Raw genomic sequence first — 11,467 nt, 5'->3', positions numbered from 1 at the left:
TCAGCTCTCAATGGGGAAAAATATCATCCTGGATATCTATAATGAACTGGGTTAGGAACATAAGAATGCCCCATCGTTTGATGGAAATGAAAATTATCAACCTACGGAGGACTGAATTCAAAACAACCCAAAAAACAAAGTGAATAAATAATGCAGCAGGCTAGTCAATTTTGCGGAAATTTCATTGCAGCAACTCAGAATGTTACTCAGTAATTTGTATGGCCCCCACGTGCTTGTATGCATGCCTAACAATGTCGGGGCATGCTCCTAATGAGACGATAGATGGTGTCCTGGGGTATTTCCACCCAGATCTAGACCAAGGCATCACTGAGCTCCTGGACAGTCTGAGGTGCAACATGGGGACGTTGGATGGACCGAAACATGATATTCCAGAGGTATTCTGTTGGATTTAGGTCAGGCGAGCGTGGGGGCCATTCAGTGGTATCAATTCCTTCATCCTCCAGGAATACTCTTGCCACATGAGGCTGGACATTGTTGTGCACCAGGAGGAACCCAGGACCCATGGCACCAGCGTAGGGTCTGACAATGAGTCCAAGGATTTTATCCCGATACCTAATGGAAGTCAGGGTGCCATTGTCTAGCCTGTAGATGTCTGTGCGTCCCTCTATGGCTATGCCTTCCCAGACCATCACTGACCCACCACCAAAACTGTCATGCTGAACGATGCTACAGGCAGCATAACATTCTCCATGGCTTCTACAGACCCTTTCACATCTATCACATGTGCTCAGGGTGAACCTGCTCTCATCTGTGAAAAGCACAGGGCGCCAGTGGCAGACCTGCCAATTCTCGTGTTTAATGGCAAATGCCAATAGAGCTCTATGGTGCTAGGCTGTGAGCACAAGGCCCAATAGACGATGTCAGGCCCTCAAGCCACCCTCATGAAGTCTGTTTCTTATTGTTTGGTCAGAGACATTCATACCAGTGGCCTGCTGGAGGTCATTTTGTAGGGCTCTGGCAGTGCTCATTATGTTCCTCCTTGCACAAAGGAGCAGATTCCGGTCCTGCTGATGCGTTAAGGGCCTTCTACGACCCTATCCAGCTCTCCTAGAGTAACTGCCTGTCTTCTGGAATCTCCTCCATGCTCTTGAGACTGTGCTGGGAGACACAGCAAACCTTCTGGCAATGGCAAGTATTGATGTGCCATTCTGGTGGAGTTGGACTGCCTGTGCAATCTCTGTAGGGTCCAGGTATCACCTCATGCTACCAGTAGTGACACTGACCCTAGCCAAATGAAAAACTAGTGAAAAATAGTCAGAAAAGATGAGTAGGGAAAAAAATGTCAGTGGCCTCCACCTGTAAAACCATTCCTGTTTTGGGGATTGTCTCATTGTTGCCCATCTAGTGCACCTGTTGTTAATTTCATTAACACCAAAGCAGCTGAAACTGATTAACAATCCCCTCCACTACTTAACTGACCAGATCAATATCCCAGGAGTTTAAGTGACTTGCTATACTCTGATTAAAAATTGTTCCTTTAATTTTTTTGAGCAGTGTAGAAAATGTAACAGTAAACACCCATCCTAAAGGAAGGCACCAGAAGTGCCTTGGTTTTATCTTTGTTAGGTACACTTCTCTGTGTGCCCCCCTGATCCTGGTTTCACTTTGTTATAAAGAACTTCTATTACTGCTATAACTTTACAATGGTCAATACAAATCCTAACAGAGAAGGGGATAAAACAGTGGGTATTTAGTAAAAGTGCTTAGATCAACTTCAAGAATAGAGTGAAAATGTAATTTTCAGCTTGTGTCAGAAACAATAAGACATCCAACGTATTTGTTGAAAAAAGGTGGTTTTATTGTCAATTACAGTTTGTTTTCTTACATTCTAATTCTTATGCACAGGAAAACCAGTGTTTGCAAGTTTTGGAAGGCCTGACAGTAACAATTCTTAAGAGACTTTGGTGACAGCAACATTATTTTTCAATAAAAAAAAGAAAAAAAATTATGGTGGTGTGCTTGCTTTTTGTTGCCTAAAAATCTTCGAAATATTTGAATGTATCAACATGTATCAACAAGTTAATGTTTACAAGACTGGTAATCCAGTAATACTGTCATTGAGTTGTCTGATAAATATATTATTTTCCTTAGATCTCTACTCTGAACTTACATGGGCAGTCTGGATGAAATATAGGTGGCAGAGCTTAAGGTGATTTGAAAATCTGTAATTTTTAAATGGGGAGGAGGGAAAGCAAAAGTATAGACAAGAGTTTAGTATCTTCTTAGATGCATTTTCTGAGAATTAGCATTTTGTGCATTATTTCTACTTAGGTTGTTGGAGGTGGTTCAGCAAGGGTTCTTCCTGCTTCTCTTAACAGTAGTTGGTGTTGGTTGTATATTTACCAAAAACACACACATTGGTAGGGTAGGAGAGGACAGCACCAAGATAAATGTAAAGCTTTGTTTATTTTTTTCTCATGTCTTGCAACCTCTGCACATCTAAGTATATCCAGCACCAAAACTAATAGGGGGCGAGTAAAATGGCTGCTTGGATGAGTCACAAGATCGTGTAGATCAGTTAAGCATTCTTTCTCTTCAAGCTGTAAATTTTTGTTTATTTAAAGTATAACGCCTCACATAGTACACTATGGTTTAAATATCCTTAATTGTTGTGTTGATGACCAATGAGATAGAACCTAAAAAAAGTATTGTAATATTTGTGTATTCCAAATCCTGTTTTGTATGTACTGTTGACCTTGCTCTTCTAATAACATATAAAGAAAAGTATTTTAGCCTAAAGTAATTATTGCTACATTGAAATCTTGTTGGGTTAGAAGGGTACCAATTTTATGTTAATGGACTATAATACAAATGTTATCCCATTAAAATGATCATTTATTTTGTTCTTGCTCTGTTTTATACTGTAACTATTTCTGTTTTGAGTAGAAATCTCCGTTTCCAAAGAAGAGGGGCAGGCCATAAATCACTGTTTTGGATGCATCTTTAAAAGGATATTTATATGTTTAATTACTTATATACCAAAAAATTCTAGCATCCACAAGTTCATAACTGCTAAGACTAATCAAATTGACATTTGTGTTCTTCATACAAGCATTGACACAAGTGACAGTAAACAGAAAACCAGCAGAAGACCTTAGGCGGTTATCCAGTCCCTTCTTTTGAGAAAGCTGCTTCTGAATAGTTCAGATCCCTAGGAGGATTTGGTGCCCCCGAACTGTCTGTAATGGAAAAGGCTCTTGGTATCCAGGTCTCCAGAGTATTTCATAGCTTCAGCGAACATTTTGACCACCTACAAATTACACATAGACCATGATGACAAGTTACAGGAAAGAAAAACAATATTTATAGGTATAAAGTCTTGAAGGAATTGTTGATGTGCACTGTGTATCTGAATTGTTAGCGGCATAGTGAGGTTTATTGATTAAATGTACTGGAAAATAAGAGAGCATTTTACAAATAAAATGCGCACAGTTTTGTCAGTTTAAGCAATGAAACTTTGACAACTGTGTCCCAAAAACAGAGTGGCAAATATAAATATAAGTAATACAGGGTTGAAATGTACAGTTTTGTACAGTTCAGTAGAATATGATATTGGCACAAAATAAGTTCTAATACAAATGTGCATTGAAAAATGAATAGCATTTACTAGAGCATGGGTAGGTAAACCAGTGATTTCTCTCACATTTTATAACAGTAGTAGAACTGGGAGAGAAATATAGGGGATATCTAATGCATGGCTAGATACTAATAAAGAAGAATTATGCATTTACAAGCTTGTCTTTGAACGTAATCACAATTTTTTCTTTAATTTGATAGTATATAGAGTAGTGATTTGAGCACCCAATCAGATGTATTTTTAATGTAGACAACTACAAGATAAATTCTGGTTCGTTGCTTCAGTTCACTGTACTTTACAAATTGTTTGCTTTTACCCCACATTTTGGACACCTGCACTTTCAGTAATAACTGGGAGAACAATGCAATGCTGGACAAAATAAATTCAAGATTCTAAAGAAAATTAAAACAATCTTGTAGGCAACAGGAATTTTCAAGAGCCAGTAATGTGCTCCCTTTGACAACTATACAACTAATAAAACAGATATTTGATTTGTGAACACATTGGCTATCTGGTACCTGTAATTTATTTTTTTTAACATGTGGGCTTTATCACACTATTTTTTCAGTTGTGTATGATGACCTACCTGGAAGTTGGTGAGTAAAGCAATGCCGCTGTCTACAGCAGTCCGCCGTATCACAAAGTTATCACGAACATACTTGGTATTGTTGTTTGGCAGGTTGATCACCATGTCAATGTTGCCTTCTTTAATCAACCTGTAGAAGGGAAGCCAGTACAGGTCAACACAACATATTGTATCAATTTATATTCCAAACACAATGGGGGAGATTTACTGAAACTGGAGCACTCAGAATCTGCTGCAGCTGTTCATGGTAGCCAGCTTCTAACCTCAGCTTGTTCAATAAAGCTTTTACAAAAAAAAAGGAAGCTGATTGGTTTTTTATGCAGAGCTGCACCAGATTTTGCACTCTCCAGTTTTAGTAAAACAACCCCAATGTCAGCGCCCCTTAACTGCTGATGGATGCACCATTCTAGGCATTTTCGCTAATAGGAAAAACATACCTAGAGTTAAAAAAAAAAAAAAAGAAAACTTCCATATAGTCTGATGTGTCCCTTTAATGCTTCATTGAGATTAAAAATTAGAATTTAATAACATAACATGCTATATACACCATACTATACTATATGAGTCAAATAGACTTTTATAGTCTGATCTAGCTAGAAGTATGCTCTTTAACCACTTGCTGACCACGCTTTAGCCAAAAGACAGCTAGTTCTGGGAGGGCTTATATAGACGTCCTTCCAGAACCATGTACCCTCCAAGCATCCCCTGGGATACACAGCCAGTGCACTCTGTGATTGCTGTGTGACAGCTGATCACAAATCAGTGTCCAAATCTTGCAGACTTTATCTCTGTAACATCTCCAAAATACGCCTGTTTTTAACCTCTGAAACCACTAAGCAACTTATTCACTCCCTTGTTATCTCTCGCCTTGACTATTGTAACTCCCTCCTCATTGGCCTACCTCAGGCTATCCCCTCTTCTATCATGAATGCTGCTGCCAGACTCATCCACCTTACCAACCATTCCATGTCTCCCATCCCTCTCTGCCAATCTCTCCACTAGCTTCCCATTAGCCAACATATAAAATTCAAAACGTTAACATATAAAGCCATTTATAACTCTGCCCCCAATTACATCACCAATCTTGTCTCCAAATATCACCCAAACCATCCTCTCTGCTCCTCCCATGACCTCCTGCTCTCTAGGTCCCTTGTCTCCTCCTCCCATGCTCATCTCCAGAACTTCTCCAGAGCCTCCCCCATCCTTTGGAACTCTTTACCCAAATCTATTCGACTATTGCCTACTCTGCTCCCTTTTTGGCGATCTCTGAAAACCGCTCTTCAGGGAAGCCTATCCTGCCTTCAGCTAACTGAATCTTCTATTTCTCCCACCAGTTCGTCTCCCACAGCTATTAAATTTTGTACCACAGCCCCTCCCTTTTAGATTGTAAGCTCCAAGGGGCAGGGCCCTCCTAACCCTATTGTATTGAGCTGTATCATTGCTGTATTGTCTACCTTTATATTGTAAAGCGCTGAGCAAACTATTGGCGCTTTATAAATCCTGTATAATAATAATCACAGTAAAGGGCCAATTACAGTGGTTCTTTACTATGTGATCAGCTGTGTCCAATCACAGCTGATCACAATGTAAACAAACTTGCAGGTTATCAGTATTCCTTTCTGCATGTGTCACAGTATGAGGAGAGGAGAGCCGTTAACCGGCAATTCTGACAAAGGACATTTACACTGATAATCAGTGCAGCCCCATCAGTGCCAATCAGTGCTGCCTATCAGTGCCCATCAGCTCTGCCTATCAGTGCCCATCAGTGCCGCATATCAGTGCAGCCTCATCAGTGCCTCCTCACCAGTGCCCAGCAGTGCAGCCTCATCAGTACCCATCAATGCAACCTATCAGTATCCATCAGTGCAGCCTATCAGTGTCTATCAGTGCATCCTCACCAGCGCACATCAGTGAAGAAGAAAAATTACTTATTTGCTAAATTTTATAACAGAAACTAAGAAAACCTTTTTTTTTTTCAAAATGTTTGACCTTTTTCATTAATTGGGCAAAAAATGAAAAACACAGTGGTGATTAACCATTTCAATACCATGCAATTTTACACCTTCCTGCCCAGGCCAGTTTTCACGTTTCAGCGCTCTCACACTTTGAATGACAATTGCGCGGTCATACAACATTGTACCCAAACTAAAATTTTATCATTTTCTTCACACAACTAGAGCTTTCTTTTGGTGGTATTTAATCATCGCTGGGGTTTTTATTTTTTGCTAAATTAACAAAAAAAGACCAAAAATGTTGAAAAAAAACAAGTTTTTCTTTGTTTCTGTTATAAAAGTTTACAAATAAATAATTGTTCTTCATAAATTTAGGCCGAGATGTATTCTGCTACATGTCTTTGGTGAAAATAACCCAAATTAGGATGTATTTTTTAGTTTGTAAGAAAGTTATAGAGTTCACAAACTATGGTATAGATCTGAATATTGATCAATCCTGAAGTACTGACGGCCAATCTAATTTCTTGAGGTCCAAGAATGTCAGAACAGTACAGATATCCCCCAAATGACCCCTTTTTGCAGAGTAGACAGTCCGACTTACTTCATAAGGGGAATGGCGAGTTTTTTAAAGTTGTATTTTTTTTGTCATAATTTTTCGGAAAATGAAAAAATAAAAAAAATTATTTTCACTATTTTTTTTTTACATACTGTCACCAGTGCAGTACAGCATCATCATATAACTGGCATGGCGGTGAACAGGGACACTGACTGGTGACAGTATGAAAAAATATATATATTTTTTTTTTTATTATTTTTAATTTTTTATTACTTTTTTTTATTTTTTTTAAGATTTTTTTTTCATATTTTACTATGACCAAAGTAGTACAATGTTACCATAGTAACATTGTACTACTTTGGGGAAGTGATCAGTATTTTTTTTTTTTTTTACACAATTTGCTTATAGCAAAGAATTACTTTGCTATAAGCAAGCATTTACCAGAATGAAATCGATTCATTCAGTTTTTTTTTTGTTTTGTTTTTTTGTGCTTAGCTGTGATTTGGTCACAGCTAATCACATGACATGTGCATGTGACCTGCTGTGACCATTCACAGCTAGGCACTAGTATACAATGGATGGCATGAATGAAGCTATCCATTGTATACAACTGTCATGTGACCTGCTGTGATTGCTCACAGCAGGTCACATGGTACCAGCAACGGGGGCCGGTACTCAGATCTGTCATCGGCCGTGTCCGAGGTACACGGCCGGTGACAGATCGCGCCGCTCTGCAGTTGCGCGAACTGAGCATGTGCGGGAGCACGCCAAATGGCGTGCACCCGGAATGCAGAAGCACTTTTGCCTCCGCCAAACGGCCATTGGCCGGGCGGCAAATGGTTAAATACCACCAAAAGAAAGCTCTATCTGTCTAAAAAAATGATAAAAAAACTCATTTGGGCACAGTGTTGCATGACCATGCAATTGTCATGCAAAATGTGACAGCGCTGAAAGCTGAAAATTGGTCTGTGCAGGAAGGAGGCGAAAGTGCCCGGTACTGAAGTGGGTAAAGTAAAAAAACAAATGCTCTGTCAAAAATCTTTGTATTAGATGGTATTTGCTTTTTATTAATGGTATCAAAAGCAAACCACAGTGTATGCCTGTCTCATACTTTATGGGACTAACTGCTTCGATTTATTTCACAGTTTTAATTTGACTTACTTGTATAATGAAGAAGGGCCAGACTGTCCTTCCTGGGATGGCCAAGCAACAGGGGTGGCAGGGACATCATTTGCATTAAGCCAGTCTGCAGTGGCTTCAGTAGCATATAACTGTATAACAAAAGATCAAAATCAGGTAGCATGTTACCAATTCGATCTCATGCAGAGGATATTTAGGCCTTGTGCTTCAGATTCCTACATTTTTGTTCACTTGGATAGCACAGGTGCACCGTCCAGCTTGGAAAAGACTATGAGGGACTGAAAAATGTGGCAGCTGAATAGGACTAGACACTGTACTGAGTGGTACTAATGTTTAGGGTTGTGCGTGCCCAGGGATGAATGCCCAGAATGCAAGAATTCTGCTTTACAGGCATTCGTCCACAAGAGCATATGGCCCTAAATGTTTGGTACAGCGTCCAGCCTCACATTTTTCAGCCTCTCATATACTTTTACAGGCTGCTGACAGCAGGGTTGGATGGTGAACCTGTGCCTTCTGGCCACACAAAAATCTGAGGCACAGGGGCTAAATGTGAAATGTGCATGAGGCCTTAACAGAGGCATTGTTAGCCCATCTGCAGAGTTTATGTACAGTATATTTACAAACTATGCACTCCTAATTAAACCATTTATAGAACATGTTGACTATAGCTACTTTTTACTTATCATATTAGAGCATTCGACATTTTATTATAAATACGATCCAGTGCTACAATGCATACAGAAAAATAAAACCTGTAATGCCTATGCTAAATATGGCCAGCACATCTTACTTTAAAGCTGAACTCCAGGCAAACAGCTAAATGATTGGATGAAATACATACAATGTTGTACATGTGGACTATTTTACCTGCTACAGCATTTGTATATCTGTCCATCCAGCCCTGGGATTTACAGAGCTTTGCCCCCATCCAGCCCCACCAAGCGAGGGGGAGGCTTGACCTTCAACTGCAGTTTTACTTTCACTAACAGAGCTTGTCCCCACCCCTGCCCTGTGACTGAACAGTAGTGACATACTAATTAGCTCATCTCTCTTTCACTCTGCTCTGTCCTCCTATCAGCATGCTCTTTTTACTGCAGTACACCGGTTTGGCTCTTTATGGGGTCAAATCCCAGAACTTACACTGCTAGCATTTGAAAAATACATTAAATGATGTAGCAATGATTAATGTCTTTTATATCTGCCTGAAGTTCAGCTTTAATTAACAGAATATACTTTTTCATACCTTGAATCCTTCTTCTTTGAGTGTTTGGGCAGTGCCAAGGAAATGGGGCCGGAAGGAATGCTAGAGAAAAAAAAAAGAACATCATCAGATATACATGTTTATGGTATATATACAGTATATAGCATGTATGCAACTGTGCAACTGAGACCTCTGGTTTGATTTTACTTTAGAAGCAAGGTCTCCTTTTTAATCTGGCAGGACTGAGGGCTGGGGGTATTTTATGCATTTGTAGGGAATTCCTCCTATGTGCCCCTTTCTTCCTAGTGATAAACTGATGACCTTCTTGTTATTAATTTTTCCTTTGCATCAGTGTACATAAACGAAGCTGCACTGCAGTGTTTATGTTGGCACAGTTACTACAAATCCTTTCCATCTGAACTGCAAATCCATTTAGGCCATCCTAAGCTTGCAGCTGGTGCTTTTTCTTGCACTGTCTAGGAGTATTTTCCTATATCTCTAGCATGTACAATTATGAGAGTATTCTTCAACATCAGCCATCTTTTGAGGTACTCAAAGGATCTGTTGAGGTTTGGACAAATGCCAAGACAGCTCCAGGCGAGACAGCTCTTTTGCAGGCTAATTGGAACACTCAGAACACTTGTGGACTTGTTTGGGAAATCAAACAATCCCCATGTGTATAAGACAGTTATCAGGATTAGCATATTAGCAGCATAATTTCAGTAAGTAAAAGTAATTGAGAAACATCACTTATTAAGGTACTTCGTCATCAGCTTCCAGATCCAGAAACCTTTCTCTGTGTTTTATCTCTGCCCTATACCAGAAAACCAAAATAACATCACAATGTGTCACCACTTGCCTGAATTCCAATGAGAATCCCCTTCTGAGGCAGCTTGAAGCCAGTGGAGATCATGGCCTTCAGGAATGCAGTGTAGATGTTTTGTCCAAAGCAGGCCACCTTTGCAAAACACAATAAAAGTATAGTTACACATGCAATCATTAAATGTACTCTGTGGCCAAGCAAAAATGTTGGGTTTGAACTGAGCCCATAGTTGCCACTATTCTTATCTTCTTACCAGGGACCTCTCCAGCAATTCACCTGAAGATTCAGGCTAATCAATGAAATTGCTGGGCCTCCAGGTCTACTGGGGTTCCCTTTGACCCAGACACCAAATGGCTGGTGGGGTAGTGACACTTACTGACAGACTGAGTTCCAGTTATTGTTCTTCCATTTTACTTCCAATACATTGCTGTTCCTGCCTGTTTGTTGCCTGTGTATTGTTTTGATCGCCTGTTTGTTGCATATTATACTATATGTCATATTTTAATTGCCCATTTATTGTCCATGTGTTGCCACAACTACCAGATTATTGCCCATTAAACAAAATTGATAGTTTAGTGTCCATGTATTGCAAAAATTGCCCATTTGTTGTCCATGTGTTGCCACAACTACCAGATTATTGCCCATTAAACAAAATTGCTAGTTTAGTGTCCATGTATTACAACAATTGCCCATTTGTTGCCCACATATTTTTAGAATTGCTAGTGTGTTAATCATGTTTTTGCTCATCTGCTGTCATATTGTGTTGACTATATTTTTTGACCATGTATTGTTAGTGGCAAGAACAAAAACATGGGCAACACATTGAAAATTATGACAGCAGGTGAGCAGCAGTGTGTTTACCACATATTTCAATGTTTTCCAGTGAATTGCACACATTTGGCCATGATTGCCAGCGTCGGTCCTTTTGTTAGTACAGTTAAACCCCTTTCAATCCACTCTACTAATAATTTGCCAAGATGCACCTCTTGGGCATACTTTTTCCCAGCCCAGCAGAATCATCTCAGGCTCATGGGGTTAAACATGTTCTGCATGCTTAGCTTAATGTAGAACTCTTTCTGCAACCCTTGAAAAATGCAGACAAATAATTTAAGCCCCACTCTCTTTCGTTTAGCTCACTGCAACCAAAACTAAAAGTTTAGATCTCCATTCTGCTACAGTTGTGTAAAAAAAAAGTTTATTAAAGGGGAATTCCAGTCATTTTTTTGTTTTAAAGCACCTCTGTTAAAGTTGCAGCTTATGCCATGCAAATTGCCATAAGCTGCATATGCAATCGTTTGTTGCCTTGTTTTTTTAAAGATACTCACTGGCCTCTCATGATCCTGTATTTTTCCATCTTCACTGTGGGCATCTGAAGCCCAACCGCACTTTCTTCTGGGATACGGTGCAACTGACTATCCAGCATGCACCTCCCAATCTTGCGCCTGCACAGTGTGAAGAAAGTGCGGCGCACTCGTTGCAGAGTGGATGATGCTCGTTGACATCTGGGAATGATAACCCAGGAACCAACGGGCGAGAGGTTGTGATGTACCTCACCGCGGCAAGGTACATTGGAAATGCAGTGTTTCAGACAGCCTAAAGGTATGAAAACTT

The 11,467-nt window shown here is 39.8% G+C and overlaps 1 protein-coding gene across 1 annotated transcript in view; it reads right to left on the bottom strand.

The window, feature by feature from the left end:
• Window positions 1-1,797: 1,797 nt before the first annotated feature.
• Window positions 1,798-11,467, bottom strand: part of CPS1 (carbamoyl-phosphate synthase 1) — a 141,590-nt gene continuing 131,920 nt past the window's right edge. Inside the window, exons 34-38 of the mRNA XM_089672227.1 lie at window positions 9,893-9,991; window positions 9,076-9,135; window positions 7,854-7,963; window positions 4,185-4,314; window positions 1,798-3,271 (exon numbers count right to left, since the gene is read on the bottom strand). Of these exons, the coding sequence (XP_089528353.1) occupies window positions 3,173-3,271; window positions 4,185-4,314; window positions 7,854-7,963; window positions 9,076-9,135; window positions 9,893-9,991 (498 nt within the window). The 3' untranslated portion in view covers window positions 1,798-3,172. The remainder of the gene's footprint in view (window positions 3,272-4,184; window positions 4,315-7,853; window positions 7,964-9,075; window positions 9,136-9,892; window positions 9,992-11,467) is intronic.

The sequence above is a fragment of the Staurois parvus genome, unplaced genomic scaffold, assembly GCF_062004578.1.
Source record: "Staurois parvus isolate SC_StPar_1 unplaced genomic scaffold, SC_StPar_1.0 ptg000011l, whole genome shotgun sequence".
Classification (NCBI taxonomy): Eukaryota; Metazoa; Chordata; class Amphibia; order Anura; family Ranidae; genus Staurois; species Staurois parvus.
This window is presented reverse-complemented; position numbering and strand designations above follow the sequence as displayed.